The sequence below is a fragment of the Nyctibius grandis genome, chromosome 10 (assembly GCF_013368605.1).
Source record: "Nyctibius grandis isolate bNycGra1 chromosome 10, bNycGra1.pri, whole genome shotgun sequence".
Taxonomy (NCBI): domain Eukaryota; kingdom Metazoa; phylum Chordata; class Aves; order Nyctibiiformes; family Nyctibiidae; genus Nyctibius; species Nyctibius grandis.
Window position 1 is genome coordinate 16267962 of NC_090667.1, and position 21168 is coordinate 16289129.

The 21168-nt window shown below is 44.4% G+C and overlaps 1 protein-coding gene across 1 annotated transcript; it reads left to right on the forward strand.

The window, feature by feature from the left end:
* Window positions 1-18536: 18536 nt before the first annotated feature.
* Window positions 18537-20109, forward strand: LOC137668283 (protein shisa-1-like). The gene is made up of 2 exons (XM_068409686.1): window positions 18537-18807; window positions 19625-20109. The coding sequence occupies exons 1-2, from the start codon at window positions 18537-18539 to the stop codon at window positions 20107-20109; spliced, it is 756 nt and encodes a 251-aa protein (XP_068265787.1).
* The last annotated feature ends 1059 nt before the right edge of the window (window positions 20110-21168 follow it).

Consider the following 21168-nt stretch of genomic DNA (forward strand, 5'->3'; position numbering starts at 1 on the left):
GAGGTATCAAAAGAAAGCAACTAACAGAGAACTAGGCCACAGGGTTGCACTTAACAAATAAATTGAGTGTATTTGGGGAGCAGGGTAAAATCATAAAAAAGGATCTTATAGCCACTCAGATCAATGATGAATAGGATTTAAAAAGAGGGTATTAATTATTTCACCTGTCCTCCAGCCTCTTTTGTTCTGTGTTACTCTGCTTTCTTGTTTTCAAAGGTGGTATTTAGAAAAGTCAATTTGACCAGACTCTCTGCTAAGACAAGGTTGAGCTGCTTTTCATACAACTAATCAGAGCTGTAACCAGCTGGAATGCTTTAAAAAAATCAAACTCCACTGCATTAGCTTAAAAAAAATCAAACTCCACTGCATTAGCTCCATCAGAGCATTCACTCCATAATAAGAAATAACATGGCTGCTGTGGTAAACTGGAGGCAGAGCAGTGAAAGAAACAGCTGGATTTTCTAGGTACCAGAAAAGCACTTTTAAAATATGAGGTGGAGTCATCAGTAGCTTTTTACTGATAGAAGAGTGGCTTTCTAAAATTATTTTGCAGTCTGGACACCAGTTTGAAGATCTTTAGTTTGCAGGGAAAGGTAAGCTAAATTGTAGGTATGGTGTGTCCCACATCAAGCAATTCCTGTAATTTCATTTTTATTAGTCACTCACCATTTAGGAAGTGCTTAACAGGCAGCTAAAGTCTACCACAATAAATCCCAATCAACAAAACAGTGAAATCTTGTGTAATGCAGATGAAAATTACATTTTGTCTGGAAAACATTTGCAAAAAAAACAATTTATTGTGCCACTTTTACTGCGTGAAGGATGGGAGGGGACATTACTAGACACCCACACTGCTAAGCTCCTGGCACAGGAGTGCCGAAGGGGCTGTTGACAAGGGGAGTCTCCTTTACAAGTGTTAGAAAGAGAATGGGGCCAAAAACACATTGAGGTGGTGGGTTTAGAGACAATTCAATAACCAGTTCCAGTCAGTACGCACGCAGTCCTGCCCAGACGCTGGGTTCTGTCCGTTTGGAAGCAGACAGCATAATGTATGTGCATGGCCAAGTCCATTGCTGGTGCACTGATGCTACGGTCAGTCGAATGACACCAGGCATGAATTTGGCCTTCAGCATTTGTTTTTCTCACTTTAATGCTACTCAAGAAATAGCTGTCTCAAGAAATAGCCTTAGGGAGCACAGATTTTGCCCATATTTTAGAATTGTGACTGTCGCAAATAGATTCGGAATTGTCTTCCCAGAGAAGAAAAATTTAAAAGTAACTTAATTCAGGGAATATGAGGCTGCTGAGAAGCATGAAAGCAGAACTGGGTATGGGCTCCTGCAAACTTTACTTTAACCCTTGGAACGGTTCTTGTTCTAAAGGGCCCTTCAGTGGAAATTTTTTAAAGTGAGTTTAGATATCATGAGGTGGTGTCAGGGTCCTTATGTGATGAGTTGCAGCATCATTATAATTACAGCCTCTGCCAAGAGACCCAATATTATGCAACTAATGAACTTCCCCTGAAGGTCTGGAAAATACCTCATGGAAAAAATCTGTACCATTTCTTACACCTTTTTCTGCTGACATCCCCTGGACAGCGATGATCTTCTTAGTGCCATGTGTCTGGGTCACAGAATCACAGAATCAATCAGGTTGGAAGAGCCCTCTGGGATCATCGAGTCCAGCCATTGCCCTGACACCACCATGGCAACTAGACCACGGCACTAAGTGCCATGTCCAGGCTTTTCTTAAACCCCTCCAGAGATGGGGACTCCACCACCTCCCTGGGCAGCCCCTTCCAATGGCTAATGACCCTTGCTGAGAAGAAATGCTTCCTAATGTCCAACCTGAACCTCCCCTGGTGAAGCTTGAGGCTGTGTCCTCTTGTCCTATCGCTGGTTGCCTGGGAGAAGAGGCCGACTCCCACTGCGCTACAACCTCCCTTCAGGTAGTTGTAGACTGCACTAAGGTCAAGTCTGGGTTCCTCACACCTGGTTGCCGATGCCGTACTGCAGTTAGGTCTTCCACGTCACAGGACACCAAGAGATATGCTTGACAAAACACAGTCAGTTCATCCCTTGTACTACCGAAGGAGCCGCAGGACTAGCACAACATGTTCTGCCTCTGAGGTGATACTGCTAAAGTAATTAAAAAATCCAGTCTAGCCCCTGATCTCCCCTTCAAAAGGTTTTACACTGTAGAAGAGCTTGTGAAAACAAAAAGGCACCAAGCAACCTGCGTGCAGGGACCATCCCTTTCCTCCGCTAAATTCAGTGCAATCAAACAGAGCAACTCAGGTGTCCCAGGTATTTTTAGACTCCTGGTTGTGTTCCTTTGCTTTAGATTAATAATCTGCTAGCCATGCTGTGATGGGGCTGTGGGACAGCACCTCCAGCCTGCTTGGAGTCGAAGGTTTTTAGTTAATTAAAGCATCACTTGCAGAGATGGAAAATCACCAAGGAGATGTGAGGGAAGGAAATGTTCGGTAGAGTGGGGTTTTTTTTGTCCTTTGCAGTTGCTGTGACCAGGTGTTTTTAATGGAAAGACAACAAAATGTCACCCTAACAACTCCGATGAAATCGCTTGACACTTAGGTCCACTTCCAGCAGAGTTTAGGGAGCTAACTGGTGAACACACAGCTTCATCTGGTTTGTTGCTCTTGGAACCGAACTGAAGACTTTCATAACACATAGTTCATCCAGTGAAGTTTCTTCTCTTTTCTAGTGAATACCTAGGAGCAGGTTGTGATATTTCTCAGATGCATTGTTTTTTTTCAAAATTATAAGATTATTCTCGCTTATTGCCTTGCAATTTGAGCTGCACTTCTTGGTTTTTAATGGACTTATCATTAAGAGGCATTGTTTCTACGCCCTGAATAGAAAGAGTCTCCCTGAACATCACAAGGCATGCTCATATAAAATTTACTTGAGAAAAGAGATACAAACCTGACTTTTGCAAAGAGCCGGGTTACTGAGAACTCACTTGCATGAACATTCATGGAATGGGACCGTGAGAGAAGTCTGAGCAAGGCCAAAGCAGATGTGTTTACAGTTTGAAACAAACCTCTGTAGGTGATGTTTTGCAGGATGCGTCTATCTCTGTTTGCGAAGGATAAAGCCGCTCAGTCTTCAAACACCACAGATCCTGGGCTTCCCTAAGGACACAGAGCTATTCTCGCCCTGCTGTCAAGTGAGAAAGTTGTTTCCTGGAACTTTTCTTTAACAGTTTCCATTGCACACTGGGCTCCCAGCTGGATTAAAGCTCTGCATGAACGAATCAATGACTGAGAGCTGGGAATGGTTCTCTTCGCCTTGGCACTGCGCTAGGTTAGCTGAGGGCTGAATTTGGCCGGCTGTCTTGCTACGTCTGGAAACAGGTAGGGGCACTGAGACCTCTTATACAATAGAAAAAGAAAAAAAAAGATCGTATTGAATTAGATCCAAAGCAGAGCAGGTACTTCATAAGGATCTGACGGGTACTCGTCCGCTAACGTAAGACACGATCTAACAAAATACAAGTGATCCAGTGCATTAAAATATGTATGGCAGAGAGATGGAATAGAATATTCTTTGCAATACTAACAAACTCTTTGTTGCAGCACACAAAGTTCTGACCCAATCAAGCTTGTGAGCAGTGGCAAATTTATTCCTTACTGTTTTTCTTTGAAGAAATTGAGTTGTTCTTTTTTGGAGACAGGACTCACTCCATAGCGACAAAGGGGGGATTATCTGCCTCTCAGCAAGCTATTGAAACCAGCAGAGTGAATTCGGGTGTGGGTTTAGGAAAGCTGCTGAAAACATGCCAAGAGCTGTATAATACAGGGAAGGAGAGCAGGGATGGTACTTAAATGCAGTATGATATTGGGATGTTAGCAGCATCTGGAGGACTGAGATGGTGTTTGGCAAATGACAGAAAGGGATAGGATTCAGGACTGGAGCCAGACTCAAGCTTTACTTGGCTGCAGACAGAATCTCCTCTGGGGTTTTCCCCTGCCGTACTTCGAAAATTGTTTTTTCCCATTTGTAATGAAGCTCAAATTTCAGTATCTACGCGTGCACCTTGTATGCAGGATCTGTTTAGTGAGAAAATTAGCTAGACCTTTTCCTGAGGCCCAGCTTTTATTCAAGGGTAAACAGAGGGGCTTTTGGAGACAGCTTCTTGTCAGAGATCAAATTAAGGAGGAATGTCCCTAGGGCTTGCAGTGGAAAAAATACTTCAGGATTCTTCTATGCTGTCTCTCTGAGAGCCTCCTTCTGTATGTCATGCATATCTGTGGATTTGACTCTCTTGTTTAATTACAGTTCCAATCATCCTATTCATGCTTTATTTCCCACTGTAAATAAAAGGAATTTTAGGCTGCACTTTGCTTTTTTTCTTCCAAGTGGCTGCCTAAATTTGCCCTTTTTAAAAAAGTGACTGATTACTTTATTGTGAAATTATGTGCTCATCTAGTCAACATTACTGAGCTGAGTCATCCCATTGTCAGGGAAAGCACCCTAGGGAACAGAGATGAACAATTGCACGGTATTTGTCACCGGCGGTGTGTGGAGTGCTTCAACTCACTGAGTGATAGGAAATGACAGCAAGATGACTGTGTACTTATATTAAAAATATAATATTGTCTGGTGAAATCTTTGGCGGTTTTATGTATAGGGACAATGGCAAACTTCAAGGGAAGGCAAACTGAATGTATATGTTTTTCCTTGTGTCTCTAAGGACAGCCAGCTCATACCTTTTTCCAGTGGGGCTCCCTGATCTTTCTGAAGCCAGTTGCCCATGAGCCATGTTGGCCTGTTCCAATGTGCACTGGTTCTAAGTTGCAATGTGCTTTGTTAGGTTACATTTCTAAGGGATACCATCCCCGAACTTCCATGCCACCTCTGTTCGCTGCTGACAGGGTCAAAACGGCTTCCAGAAACAAGATGGAAAAAATATTGGAGAAGGGTGAAGGGGCAGGGAGGGAAACAACGATCTCAGCATCAGCAGTTTCCCCAGGGATAGGCATGACAATGGCTCCAATCTCTCTCCACTCTCTGCTGTCCTTTGCCTAGATCTGCCTGAGAATTTGCAAACACCAGTACCAGCCCACATAGACTAGTTCAGCACTGGAGGAATCCTCACATCCATCCATACCAGTTACCACCACACTGGTTTGATGTGGCCTGGCCAGTCTTGTTCCAATAGTCCCGGACCCATGTGAATGGATTGGCTGGTTTGGTTTTATTCTTATGCACCCCCCATCCCCACACCCACAGGAGCCCTTAAGGCCAAGCACATTGCTCTGTAATGTGCTGTGATCGGGGCTGTCTTCTTCTTCTTAAAGAAAGCAATCTTAATTTTGGGGCTAGTGCAGGGAATAGTCTCTTTAACTTACGTGTCACAACTTAGATTGCTTTAACTGAAGAGCAATGGAAGAAGCAGTGAAGAATGGTGTGTCCCATCCATCTCTTGCTCAGCCTGTTGGACAATACTGTCCCGTGACGAAGTCCTGCCTAGCGCCGACTGAACACCTATTAAAGCTTGTATGTGGGTAGATGAAGCATGAATGTTTCTCTACAGTGAACTGGAAAAATAATATGTGGTTGTCTAACAAAGTACTTCAAGGACACTCTAAAAGCAAATTGGACAGAGGACAATTTGTCCAGCAACTCTTCATGCTCTTAGCTCCCCAGAAGTAGTGACAAAGTCCATAGTGTGAAGAAGCACAAGCCTCTTTCATGCCCTTGGACAAAAAACCCATGCAAAGTGAAGAAGACAGCAGCCAGCTGGCTCACACTTGCAGTGTCACTGGAAACTGTCGAGCAGAAAGTGTTTATCAGATATAGGTCTGTACTGTTGTTTGCAAACCTATCACGTTTACTCATCCACGGCCAGTCTGGCACTATTGTCCTCAACTCAAGATGACAAATCGGTTTGAAAAGCCCATTGCATCACCCACCCACAAGCAGAACGTTGTTGCCCCGGGATAATGTCATTCCAGTTCATAAGAACTGGTTTATACTTATATTGCCAGAAAATAAACACTTACTAACAACTCCCATTTCTCACTTTTCCCACACTTTCTCTTGAATATGAAATCTCAGAAGGGAAACACAACAGATTCCCAGAGAGTTCCACTTCGGGAACTTGGGCACATACGGCCAACTACGTACCAAACCCTTACTGACCCAGTCTTCTTGACCCAGCGACCAAGCTGGTGAAGGGTCTGGAGGGTCTGACCTACGAGGAACGGCTGAGGGAGCTGGGGGTGTTTAGCCTGGAGAAGAGGAGGCTCAGAGGTGACCTTAGTGCAGTCTACAACTACCTGAAGGGAGGTTGTAGTGAAGTGGGAGTCGGCCTCTTCTCCCAGGCAACTAGCGATAGGACAAGAGGACACAGCCTCAAGCTTGGCCAGGGGAGGTTCAGGTTGGACATTAGGAAGCATTTCTTCTCAGCAAGGGTCATTAGCCATTGGAAGGGGCTGCCCAGGGAGGTGGTGGAGTCCCCATCTCTGGAGGGGTTTAAGAAAAGACTGGACATGGCACTTAGTGCCATGGTCTAGTTGCCATGGTGGTGTCAGGGCAATGGTTGGACTCGATGATCCCAGAGGGCTCTTCCAACCTGATTGAGTCTGTGATTCTGTGATTCTTTGAACAGGCAGGAGTGCTGGTAACTTCCTATGGTAAAACCTTTGGCAGAATTAGGTGGGTGCTCACACCAGTGATTACTATGTGAGCAGTGGGATGAATGTAAGAAGTGTAAGATACCTGCCTAGGAAACCGAAAAGAATATGGGGAGTGAGTCACAAAATAAAGTCCTTGGGTTTGTTTTTTTTTTTATCTTAATAAGACACAGAACATAAAATTTAGCCTTGACACTTAAAGGTAGAATTCTTCTCTTTACACTTACTATAATCTGTGCAACTATTACTTTATCATGCTAATGAGACCATATGGCGTCTAGAAGAAGATGGACACTATAATGTAATCTATATCAACAAAACATGGCTGGCTTAGAACTTAATTAGCCTGGACAGACCAGCAGCATGTACCTGACCCAACACTGCAAAGCAAATTCTTCCTAGTTTGTTTTCAGCAGAAATCTTTCCTCCTTCTTTTTTCTCTTTTCTGCTGAACCCAAGCTAGATACTTCAAAGGTCACGACAATTCAACTGCTCATCAACAGAGCAAGCCTAGGTCTAGAGCTCGTATTTCATTTTCCTGGACCATCTTGGCCTACTCAACTCTCTAAAAGGTTTAAATGAAAAACAAAAAGACTCACAAAGCAGAAAAAATATGACCTTCCAGCCCATGGATGAAGATTTTAACTGAAGAACAAAACAAAGTTGAGGAAAAATCCAATAAAGTTTCTTTTCATACGGATGAAAAGCAGTTTTTTATTTTGTTCAGATTTCAGGATCTGTATAACAAAGCTAGTCTGCAACATTTGTTTCACTTAACGTTTCGAAAGCAAAGAGCTTCCCCTAAGCCAGTCCATGGATCAGTTATTCCTGGCACCCTACAGGGCATGCTGTGCCCCATGAACTATGCCATGCACATCTGTAGTGAATGTAGCTCAGGAGCCTCAAAGGAAAGGAGTATGATCATTTTGGAAACAAAACTGTGCCAAGTGAAGAAAAACAAATCATAAACCTTAAATCCTTTTACTAAGATGTTCACAATCATACGTGACACTGATGTTCCTCCTTTTTTTCTTCATCAACCCCCCTTTCACAAGATGGTGCACATACAAAACAGAGAACTAATCAGTTTGTACCTTAGCTGTGGATTTCTCAGCTTTCTATTCTTAGTTCCCAAAACACATAATTACCTCCCTCATAAATACTTCAATGCTCAGTTCATCTTGGATGCCAGACAGAATCTACCCCTTTATGGCTTTGAAATTACCTGTTCCTCAGAAATCCCCTTGCAGGGAGAACTTACTTGTTCCAGCAAGAAATTCAGTCCAGTGAGAAATGCTTTGATAACATCTACAATTTGCTACCAATCACTATGTATTTTGTAACATTAAACAAAATACTTTACTGAACAAGAGTTTTAGTCTGCTCAGGCTATTTATGTACAAGATTGCAAACGAGATTCCAAATGATCTTCCTTCCTATGATTTCTCCAGCAATGCTTGTGCCATCTGTCGGAAACATCCCAGCATGGGAATAAATCAATCTGTGTAAGAATTCTATTAATATTTCTATTATTTCCATTAGTGTGAATAATTTCTTACTCTCCTTGTACTCTCCTATTATATCTTTATTTTCTAATATGCACATTTGTGGATTTTATCTGTTGATTGCTTTTGGCTATAAGACCTCAAACCAGAGCAATTTAAAGACAGGAAGAACATCAGTTCTTAAAAAAAGGTACAGCAATACATCAGTGTGGTACCGTTTAATATGCAGGATCAGTATGAAGCTGAGCTGCCATCCTTTCTGTAAGGCCATTAGCTGTGCTTCCACAGAGAGTATCAGGTTGGAGAACACTGGGTTTACCAATAACGAAGATTATATTGCAGTTTGGAAGTCAATAAACACAGCTGTTGTCTTGGCTGCTGGATGTTCTGACAACCAGCAATTTTTCTCAGTCACTGTGCATGTCAAACTTCATCTGTCATACTTAAGATTACTAGCAGAGCACTAGGCAACATGCCATAGGAAACAATCATGTGCTGGAAGGATGTTCTACCAGATCTCTTTTGTTTGAAGTTAGTTGGATTTTATTGTGATTTTCTTTTCTTGAACACTCTCTCCTCTGCTATGGCCAAGGAGGGATGTGCATAGAGGATCAGCTTCCTGATCCTGGGCTAGCCACATCTCCAGAGGTTGCTGGAGTTGTTTCAGTTACCTGCAAGGGGGACCAGCCCCCAGAGAAGCACCAGCCACACACCAACAGCTGGAGGTAGAACAGGAGCCACTCTGTTGGCTCTAAAATGGATGGGATGTCTTTCTGCTTCTTGCTCCTCTGACTTCAGGGTCATATGGAGAGAATAAAGCTAATTATTCAGGCCCACTCTGAGTTTCTGTTGTGAGACAAATTATCAACTGTAAGTTTCAATTAGTAAAACTGAAAGCCTCAAGTTCAGTTTAACCACCTGAATCGAAAGAGGAACTGGCAGAGTGGAGGTTTCATACATGTGCTGTTTGTGTCAGAAAAGCCATCAGTGGTTTTTAGTAACGTGTTCAGAACATGCTCTGTGTCAGAGGCAGAGCGCAAGCTGCCCCCCCCCAGCTCTGCAAACTCAACCCTGACATGCAGCAGCCCTTATTTCAGTCTCAAGGCTCAACAGTGCACTGCAGTCCTGACCTAGCATGTCATCAGCCCTTACTGGCAACATCCTCTTCTGGGGAGCGTGCCAAGCACAACGAATAATTCCATTCGGTGACACTTCTGCATTTGGGAAAATGTCACCCAGCTGAGATTACAAAATTAATTCATATATAACACATGCCTCACTTGAGCAGCTGAAGACTCGTTCTTTAGTCTTACAATTCCATGTCTTATCTCTGCCATGTCTTCCTGTTCCTGTCCCACCAGATTGTCTGTGCAGCAGGTTATTTCTGCCTAACAGTACAGCCGATCTCATGAATTTGTTACAATATCAAAGTGGAACTCTACTGTGAAAAATGACTCTGCAAAATAAACAGACAAATAAAATCTCATCCTCGAGTTCTATCTTCATTAAGTGTCAGTAAGTTCATATCACACTTGCCTAGGTAACAAGTCAAGGGATGGACTCACCCCATGGCTGTTTCTGCACACTCAGCCCAGACCCGAATAACTAATGAAGATATGCAGACCAAATAGTGCCCTTTGTTTCAAATGTGCAACCTTCTTACTTTCAGGGGAACGCCGGGAATATGATCAATGGCTTGATCTGAAAACAAGGGAATTGCACTGCTGGTTTTGCAATTGAAATTAATGTAATACATACGTTGATATCATGCAAGACAAAACAGGGTCCAGCTTGGTGTTGCGTAGCTTTGTTCTTTCTAGACAGCTAACAGGAGAAAAAGGTAGTAAAATTTGCCGTTGCTGCTAATGGGACAGGTGAATACATATGGCAAATGGAAAAAAACGGGCTATTTTTATCTTCTCTGTCAAAGAAATAAAAGATTTTAGGTGAAACCTTCAGCTGATGATTAATCAAGTTGAAAAGTTTTATTTCAGCTGAGGAACCGGCTCTTTACAGAATCACAGAATCACAGAATCAACCAGGCTGGAAGAGCCCTCTGGGATCATCGAGTCCAACCGTTGCCCTGACACCACCATGGCAACTAGACCAGGGCACTAAGGGCCATGTCCAGGCTTTTCTTAAACCCCTCCAGAGATGGGGACTCCACCACCTCCCTGGGCAGCCCCTTCCAATGGCTAATGACCCTTGCTGAGAAGAAATGCTTCCTAATGTCCAACCTGAACCTCCCCTGGCCAAGCTTGAGGCTGTGTCCTCTTGTCCTATCACTGGTTGCCTGGGAGAAGAGGCCGACGCCCACTGCGCTCCAACCTCCCTTCAGGTAGTTGTAGACTGCACTAAGGTCACCTCTGAGCCTCCTCTTCTCCAGGCTAAACACCCCCAGATCCCTCAGCCGTTCCTCGGAGGTCAGACCCTCCAGACCCTTCACCGGCTTGGTCGCCCTCCTCTGGACTCACTCCAACACCTCAACATTTTTACATTCTCCCTTGGTTGGACCAGGGTATCCTGGTGAGTTCCCCTTTTACGACTGTCTGCGTGGCGGAGCTGTAGTTTGAAACTGAAGCAACAAACAACATTCACCTTCACAAGGTTTGCTCACACATTCTTCTGCGAGAAATCTGGACAAATAGCCTGGAGGTGGGGGGGTCTGCAGCCCATGCTCACAGGGGTCTTCCCTTGTTCCTCAAGGCAGTTTCATGGCTTACAGTCCGAGACATCCACACCAGTGATTGTTGACTACCCCGGTGCTATGCCGTGATGCATCTTGCCAGTACAATCACAAAAAGAAGGATTAAAATACGGGATTGTGACAGGCGGTCCCCAACCCACAAGCCAGTGAAGATAAAGCCAATTCCACAGCGAATGTATGAGTGGCACATGGTCTGCCAGCAAATTCCAAGCAGCGATAAGTGACTGATGGCATATAAGGTTTCTCTCAAGTGTCACAGCAATCGCCGAACTGCCAAGCAGACCGCGACTTGCGTCTGCAGCATTTAAGAAAGCGTCAAGAGAGACAATCACAAGAGACATCAGAGTAATTTCGAGGAAGAAACAAGCAGTAACCAGAAAGCACTATTAAGATTTGTACCAAGAAACAGAAGAATGAGTCTTGCAATGGACAACTAAATCACTGCTTCATTTAATCTCCAATACAGTGCCTGCAGCCTAAGTACAGCACTGGGACTGACCTGGTCTAGGTCAGTCATCACCCGCCTCAACTGGCTTCCGAAAACCCTTAGGTGACCTGGTGGTTTTGAAAGGGCTGCCTCTTCGCTGGTTTGCATATTTTCTGTGTGTCTGGCTCCCTTTCTCTGGGACTGACTAAAACCTGGAACTCACAGCTATTATGTCCCAAACCCCCATTTCCTACATCCCCTTGCCTCTATAGAAATTTAAACAGGAAAGCGATTTAGAAAGGTGTCTACTTTATCCCATCTTCTTTTCTTAATGTAACCGTGAAGGATGTATTCCTGCATGAAATTATCTAGTCATTTTCTTGTCTTTATTTTCAGTGTTTCAAGTGTTCTTAGGAGAAGCACTGCCAGACTTTCAACATATTGTTACGGTTGTCACCTTGATAAATATAACCCTATTCTGTCTGCTTACCCCTCTCTCTGAGTCTTCCCTGCTGACTCCTTATTCTCTTTCCTATCAAGCATAACTTTCTTTTATTTTAAGCATCTTCACAGCCTTTTCCTCAACCAGTTTCCAGAATCTTCATGACTTCGCCTCACACGAAGACTATTAGCAACTTAGGGCAGAAACTATTTCCTTATTAGTTGATCCAGCACCTTGCACAGTTTCCTTGACTGACAGTGAGGTAACACATACACAGAAATACAAATGAAATCGCTGTTCCACAGCCTAACAGACCCTGTCAGGGCTTATTCCTGACCATGCTCTGATGAACCCAAATGCCTGTGAAGACCTTGAGTTAAGCATATGAAGCATGACTCAAGCTGTCATGATACTTCTCAGTGACTTGACCTCGGTTCAGATACAAGCACCAAGCCTCTGATAGCAGTCTTTTATACTTAGTGAGAAAATGCCTACTGCAGAAAAATTCAACAGAAAATAATAAGAGCCCAAGGGGTCATACACTCATCCAGTTCAGAGCTGGAGATTTTAAGAGCAGGTTTTCCTGTGAGATTTCCAGCATTTCAGGCTTCTAATCCTTTAAACTCTGAAGCAGCTGCATCTCCAAAAAGAAAAAAAAAACAACTTAAAACTAACTAAATAAAAAAAATATTGAACTTGTTTGAACTCCAAACACATTGTGATTTGAGTTGGCAGTGAAAGTTTGTCTCAGCTCTTACTGTCTTTGATTCTCATGTTCCATCTGCAACGGCAGCGTTGTTCAGCACCGCCTGGGCCTGATCTTCACACAGACGGAGCTCACCCTCATCTGCACACAGACGGAGCTCCGGCAGCTCCTGCTGACTCCCAGGACTCGTCCCCTCTTGAAAATCAGGCCTATTGTGTATGAACAATCAAGAGCATTCAGGCTGAACAACCCTTCAAAACGCACACCTCAGGAAATCACCATCTCAGCGAGTTCTGCCAGTCTCTTTTCTCGTAACCACTTGTAACAGGTGGTTTGTCTTTGTAGGGTGGGGGGGGCATTGGACTGTCCAGCCTTTTGCTGACATGAAGAGGGGGCTCATTCCAGAGGGAAGAGGCCAGCAGGGAACACATGAACACCTAATTTCCTCCCTCAAAAGACTTGTGGTAGAAAAGTGCAGAAATGAGGCTGGTTCTTCAGGCATGAGAAAACAGACATGCAGTTGGGAGAAGAAGGAAAATCACCAGGAGGGAACGGGCTGCCAAAATCTAACTCAAGGAAAATTCAAGACCTGGCTTTTTACTGAAGTCTGTTGGAAATTGCTGATTCAGTCAAAAAATAATGCCCCCAAAAGGACTAACAGTGTTAAATCCACCGATGTGAGCCACCTCTGTCCCATTCTCTTTGGTGAGAAGGACGAACAGTACTGACTGGTTTTAATATTCCTTGATTTTGTTTTTAAAGAGGTGAGAAAATGAGAATGTAAAATATAGGCTCCATTTAGATTTTTGTGACTAGGCAAGTCATTACACGTGGATCATGTGGGACTGTGAGTATTAGGTATACACAACAACTATTGTAACTGTACATATAGATCAGAGAGAGAGGTGTCACCTTTTTCATGCACCTCTCAAAGCAGAATGCCAACATGTTTGTTGTCTTTTTTTTTCTTTCTTTTTTTGCTTGTGGAAGCTTTGTGAACATTTCTGAAATTGAAACTCAGTTAAAATTGCAGCTCAGTTTAAAAAGAAAAAAGCTAACCTGTCTAAAAAGAAGAAGAAGAAAAAAAAAGGTAGTAAATTGGAGAGCTCTCCAGTCCTAAGGAGAGCTGGCTACTGCAGCCAGCACCCTCCATTCCTAACGCTCCACGGTGCCTGCTCTGGCATCATTCTTATCTGCAGTCGTGTTGATAAAGTAAAGCCACGCATCAGCAGGACACTGCTCACATGAGCACACAGCACTAAAGCCAGCCAACAGGCTTCTAATAGGCAGTAATTGTTTCTATAGAAAACATGCAGAGATTGTGTCCCTTTTTAAACAAACAAGCTTACAGGTCTGCTAGTTTTCTTCTGCAGAGGCAGGGTACATTTTTACAGACACTAATGTTGTTGATTCTCTAGTCTGTTTTCACCTAAAACCTGCCCAGAGCATTTAAAGAACAGATGAAGTCATGCAAGCCTACACTACAGAGAGCTATTTTCTCAGTAACATAAGGACACCTTGGTACCACATCACAAAAGAAAACCTGACACCAGGTTTAAATCTGTACCTTCAGAAAACAGCTGATACTGCAGCGTTCTCTTCATTATATTAAACACTCAAGTAATTATTACCTTCTCCTGTAGTTTCCTCATTACAAGGGCAGAGCATGGATTTTGTTAAGTATCCCCAGCATGTCCCCTGGTTCACGGATGACACCCCTTCACTGATCCACCTCCAGTAACGACGTGTGCTTGCCCATCACCTTGGCACATGGGCCTCTTGGCTCTATCCTCAATTAGTCTTATTTTCCTGCATTCCTCACTTCCTTAATTATAACATAATAAAGCAATACTACCATAATTACTAATCAAGGGACTCTTGCTAAAGGGCAAATCTTCAGTTAGCAAGCAGTCACTGCAGGGAGCTCCCTGTCTGCATTATACAGAGCCAGAATAAGACTGCCCTTTGGGACTCTCACCTGCTAGCACCAGCCTACGTGCCAGGAGTAGCTCCCTGCAGCTGCGTTACACTGATGCGAGCACAGAATCAGGCCTCAGCAGCTTAGTGAGAGCAGAACTGCCCAGTGCTATGAGGCAGCATTGTTTTTCAGTCTCATGAGGCTCACGGTTTGGGCTCAGAAATCCCCCAGCAAAACATGCCTAGCAAGCCCTCGTCTCCAGCCAGTGGGCACCTCCGCTCCACGCCAGCTGCCTTGGGCAGCCGGTCCCCACCTCTTCCCTCTAAATCACAATCATCGATCTTTCCTGAGTCTTGGCTCCTGCTGTGATTCTTTTGCCCTGTCAGTCTCAGTCACCAGCCTCCCCTAAACTCCTCATCCATTGGATTACATCTGCGTGGACGGCACAGGGAGAGGCAGGCAGGAGTGCAGAAGCCCCTAAATAGCTCTGAAGCAGCCATCTCAGGTAGCAGTTGCTTTCCAGCTTATGCTGAACTCCATGATGCTCCAGCTGGTTTTCTCTTTCTGACACCACAGGCAGCCCCCCAGGTCTCCAGAGCAGTACTCTCCTTCCTACGTGTCTTCACTCAGCCTTCCTTACCAGGCTGCCCATTCACACCACAATTCAGTCTCCCAAGTCTGGTTCCCTGCCTACTCTCTCCCCCCGGCTCATTCCTTGTTTCCTTGCTTAGACAGGTCTGATTATCTCTTTCTTCACCTTTGAGCCTCTCTCAAGTCAACACTCACACTCAACTAGCTCCTTCCCTCTTGTGTTGATCTTTCAACATGCATAAAGGCAGTGGAGAGATCAGGGAGAAGGAGGTTGCTGTATGTTCAGCGGTTAAGTGGAAACCTTCGTTCTCCGAGGCGCTCTGGCCAGCACCACACACCCGCACTCCACCCTCGTGTGTTGAAACATTCAGAAGAATGGGTTGCAGAGGGCCCCCCCCCAGCCTTGCAGCTAAAAGCTGGCATTGATGATGCACATCAAGCATGGTAAAAATAAAGTATATGGAGTGCCTGGCTATCTATCATAGAATATTTGCATCATTTCTCATAGGCAGCATTTACTCAAGTGCCACTCTCATGAAATGCAAAGAACTAAGTTACTGTAGGGTGTTCTCATTGTGCCTCCCGTATTCCCCTGTATTTTATTTATACATATTTATTAATAAATATATATTATTTATTTATACCCAGCACAGTGCTGACTGACCTGAAGTCAGAGGGAAGTAGCACACGCGGCACCAGGAGAGAACTGATCAGCACCTTACATGATCTGACCATTGGACTGCAGGCTCCTGTTAGCAGAGAGGGAGTAGTTATCCACTTGTTTCTTGTTCTGTATTGAACGTTCACTTGGCATTAAGAAATTACAAGAATATATCTGAAATCTGGTGGCAGAGTTCAACCTTCAACATCATAGAAGACTGTAAAATACTGATACTGAACAACGGCTCTGCAGGGAAGGCAAAGCAGCCGCAAATCAGGAAGTTCCCACTTTGTGCTCTCTGCTTAGAACAACAGGAATTTTTAATCACCTTGCTGCCTACATAAATTACAGGAGGGGGAATGTACATTTCCCTAAATAAGAGAAACAACCCTCCCGTGGAAAAGAAGACTTCTCTCTACGGGCTATTTCCATGGTAATTCCTAAATTCAAAGCTCAAGCTGGTTTGGCTGCAGGGACACTCAGAAAAGGTAACAAGATTGTTTGTTGTTGTTACTAATGGGAAACATCATCACTGTCCTCTCATGCAAAACAGGCTGGATTGCTTTTGTTTAAAACTTCCCCAAGCTGGCAAAGAACAAGTATGAAAAATTTCACCCTGGCAGGTGAAAGACTAAGAAAGCTGAGAGTGACTGAACATAAGGAATTAGAATAGCAGCTTTTTCATGATTTCCCCCACACCCAGCATCCCAATATATCCACGTAGCCCTTTTTATCCTGTCAAAATTCAAAGTAGGTCACACGTTATGTAAGCATATACAATTTTTATCCACAATTACATTCATCTGCTTCTGCAGTGGTTAAGTGGACATCACAGCACAGAACGGTCTATGACAAAATGCAGATGAGACAGTTTGAATCGGGAAACAAACACCCCCTGGAACACACACAAACACACATGCAGACCCTGAGTAGGAACTCCACATTTAGTTCCCAAGAGTTTATCCCTGCTAAGTGAGGCAGTGTCATCCTGTGCAGGAAAAAGTAATAAATGACCATGGTGTTCAAGATAGAGAGGGGAAATCGTGTCAGCCATCATCCAAAGTGTTAATGCAATGAACAACTTTAGGAGTTTCTTAGCATTTGAATACCTGACTTAGCAAGTGTCTTTATACTCTTAACGTGGAAGATGGGAGGAAATAATTACATCCCGTTATCTTTACTGAGTACATTTTATTATGATGAACTCTGCAAAGTGCTAAGCACATGCTTAAAGCCTGTCTGAGGCTGCTTCTTCCCATAACAACAAATAATAGAAGTTAGTCTTTAGTCTGGCCTAATAGTGCTGAGGTTGAATGTGTGAAGAAACTAGAATTTGCCTTAAGGCAAACACAGCTTAGGGCTTAAAGTATCATTATTTCAGTGCTTTCAGAGACCAATCCAAGACAGCACATCACTCACCTCTGGCTGTCTTTTAAAGGGTGTTGGAGCTGCTCAGTATTTTCTAGATTGTGCCCAGGGATTTATAGAATTAGGTCCTACGCCATCAGCCAACCTTACACTTGCAGAGCTGAAATGCAGCAGGGCAAAATGCGTATCTCAATGCCCTGAGCAGCATTTGGAAAGGTCTCCACTTCTAAACAGAGATTTCATTTAACATTTCTGAATCCGAGGATCTCTTTAACCATGTTTGCCAAAAAGCCAATTAAAAAATGATGCATGAAAGGTCACTGACTGGCAAAGGTGATGAGCGCTGATGTCTTTGGCAGATTGAAATATGACTCAACTGAACTTATGAAATAGTTAATAAAGCATAAATGTGCAAGCTGTTATCTACTATTAAAACAAAAAATCATCAGAAGGGAGATAATTTTGTGCAAATGTCTCTACAAGTTTGCATCAATGACAACACTCCTAAAAAATTGTGTGGGAAGCAGCTTTTGTGTACTTTCAAGAATATGTTTTGGAGTCTTCAAGCAAGCTGCTAACAGTGCTACACATTACCATGGTCTGGTTTTATTTTTCGTTCAAAGATGAAGAGGTCACTACCACCCCTGTGCTGCTGTGGGGTCTTTGTAACACTGTAGGATTTTCCTGTGTAGATGAAACTTCTAGAGATCTTAAAATAGGCATTTTGTCCCCTGAAACGTGCTTTTTAATTCATGGATTGCACGGTGTGTAGGGAAAGCAGAAGTGCAAAAGACCCTTTAAAATTTTCAGCCTGTAGGTTTTCAGCCACAGAGACAGAAATTAGACCAACTGACAGCTTTCAAAACTGTTTTTTTTTTTGCTACATTTTCAGATTAAAATCGTCTTTGTATTTATGTAATTGATTATCCACGATAAACAAGGTAAAAATTACCTTGATACCAGCTTGTACCAATTCCACTGTAGAGCCCACTAGAACCTGGTTATCACTGTATTTTCTTTCTGTTTTGGAAATTTTATTTCTCACTTGTTATCATGTGTTTTCCCCAGCTCAGTCCCCAGCTCCCACCTCTGACACTTCAGCTACTCAAGGAATGAAGCTTTGGTACCAGCATAGCCCTGGGCTTTCTGTATCCCGCACTCCTTAGCCTTGCTAGCCCTGCTGTGCTAGTGGAAATGCCCAGCTATGAGCCTGAGATGTGCCATCCCCAGCAGGAACCGGTGGCTGCTCCCTGCAGGAATGATGGAGGGAAATGAGGAAGGTGGAGCTGGAGTAGCTGCAAATGGTTTTCAATTAGTGGGTCCTTCTTTGTTGCTGTAAAGAGAGGGGATTAGAGGGGGTTACAGGCCAAGAGATAAAACCTCCTGAAATAGGAGCTTCGGCAGAGCCTTGGTGGGCAGCCGGTGGCCTGGGAGCACTGCACTCTGCAGCTGCCTGGGGTGGTGGGTGCTCTGCTTTTAAAAAAAGAAGGGGGAAAAAAAGGGCAGCGTGGGCCAAGTGGCTGGAGGTGAGACAGCCTGCGTGACCCAGCATGGCACGGGGGGTTCTCGGTGCCCTAGTGCTGCTGCTGGCCCTGCCACGCAGCCCTGGGCAGGCCGGGGAGTTCTGCCACGGCTGGGCTGGCAGCCCGCAGCGCTGGCACCGCGGCTTCCAGTGCCCCGAGCGCTACGATGGCCCGGAGGCCACGCTGTGCTGTGGGACCTGCAGCTTGCGCTACTGCTGCTCGTCCCGAGAGGCCCGCCTGGACCAGGGCCGGTGCCCTGGTGACCATCAGCAGCCCAGCCCCAGGCCTCCAGTGCCAGGTAAGCTTCCCATGCCTCTAGCAGATGCAGGGGCGCGTATCAGATGTGCTTTCTTCTTTGCAGCCCCTGTAGCAACCTTCCCTTGGTGGCATCAGCCAGCTCCTTCCTCTGTTTCTCTGCCCTTCAGAGCCCCAAGCTGTAACCGCTGCAGCAGAAAGGCGCAGAGCCCTGGCACAGGGCTTATTTTGGTGGCTGCATGGGCCAGAGCCCCTCAGTTCCCTTCGCTGGGAAGAGGGAATAAGTTGGGGCTTCACTCAAAAAGACTTTTCTGTCAGTCCTACTCTTAGAAAAGCCTCTAAGCTCCTAACAGAGTAATCTGGTAACACCTCTGGTGTTTGTATCCCTGGTGGAACATGCGTGTTGCTAACTGGTCTGTTAATGCATGTGGATGCCTCTAAGTAATGCATTTTGACTTCTGGAGTGTAAAAATGCTTGTAGCCCTCAAACCCAGATTCCATAGGCAACCCAAGAGCAGTTTAGGTACTAACTGTACATTAAAACTCGGGTACAAGTCTGAATTTCTACTTAATCATGCACAAGTGAACAGTAGCTGTGACAGTCGGGTGCTGGAACCATGGATATTAAGGGCAGATGCTATAGGACTGACTGGTCTGACCCTCTGTACTTTAGGCTTTTTCAGATGAGCCTGCCATAGCAATTGCCAGTTTCTAATCTTGCTGCAGCAAGAGCAGAGTTGAGAGTAAAACTACTCGGGCCTGCTCCCTGGTGCAAGCATGCCTTAAGGAATGAAGAACAGAATATAACATAGAATACCCCACGAATGAACCGTTGGCTAATGTCACTCTTCCCCTTTCAGTGCCCGTGTACCTGCCGTTCCTTCTTGTTGGATCTGTATTTGTGGCGTTTGTTGTTGGCGGTGCCTGTGTTGGAATTTGCTGCTGCAAGTGCTTAAAATCCCAGGATGAGGGGCAGCAAAGTGGACTTGCACCCGGCCAGGCTTGGCTACTAGAACCTGAGCTTCCTTCTCGCCTCTCCAGCGCCAGTTCTGCCACCAGAAGCTGCCTGAGTAGTGGTCCTCAGACCAGCAACACCTGCATGACTCTAGCTCCATCTCTTCCTATTACTGGGTTGGCTGAAGACGCTCGGTTCTTAAGTCCTCCACCTACCAGTGGACAACTCTTGCAGCCTTCACGCGCTAACCACAGAATACCAACCGATCACACCGCAGTAATGGCTCCAGCAGCTTTCCTTAAAAGAACAATTTATGGACACAGTGCTAATGCATCCCCTCTTGGGGTAACACAGGGTGACCAAATGATGTACTCAGGGGTTCATGTCTGAGAAGATGACACACCAGCATACAGCCTGAACTGGATGCTACTTCACTGTTCTAAACAGTTCTTTGGGACTGAAACAAGGACTTTCAAATGTTTGGTGCTGTTAGGAAGTGCATCAGTTTTGGCTTTTTACAGCTCTGAAGGTGATGTTTTAGAACTTCTTTTAGGTTCTGTTTTTTTTTAACTTGTATTATTTTAATGCTATTGAAAAAGGCAAGATTCTGAGGCCTGTATACCTGTTCCAGGAATGACTGAAGCTGTAGAAATGAGTTTCACCCTTCCCATGTCCTTTCAAGCTGCCATACCATGCTCTGGGGGACATGTCAGAGGACTTGGTTTCAATTTCTGTAGCTGTGTCACTTCTCAGCAACGGAGGACATGGAGGTGCCTTAGTGGAGTTATGAACTGTGGACACTTGACAGCCTGTAAAGCACAGGAAGGCTGTACTTCATCTACACGCTTACCAGTAAACTGAAGCAAGATGGTAAAACACTGCCTGTGACTCACCTGCCCCTCATGAACTGTCAGTTAAGTGGTGCTGCTAAAGGAGCAACTTCTAGCCCTAATTTCAGTAAAATGTACGCTTAGTACAGATCCTAGGGGATGGTAATAAAGTAATGTATGTGTTGCTTCCTCTCTTCCTCTGCTTAGTGGTCTTTTTTCTTTCTTTACATAACTGGACACTTCAAATGGATACAGAATTACAAGGTAAAGTAAGAATAAAATAAGATTCCAATCAGTTTTCTGAGAATATGCTGGAAAAGCTTCCCTACGTTGACTCCTTGTTAAGATGCACGCTGCCTGGCTGCAGCCATCCCCTGCACAGCAGGACACTGATAGGAAGAATTTGTCAAAATACACTACTCACTGCTGGAGTCTTTTAACACCTCCTCACAGCACAGATACCTGAGTGATTATACTGTGAAGGCATGTTAAAAGGACTCCACAGGCATTACCAGTGGGAGCAGGGGCCAAGGCTTAAAAATCTTATGTGTATAAGTAAATGCTAAAGCCTTTCCCGTGTTAGTGCTGCCTATTAAACAGAAAACTGCTAAGATAAAGA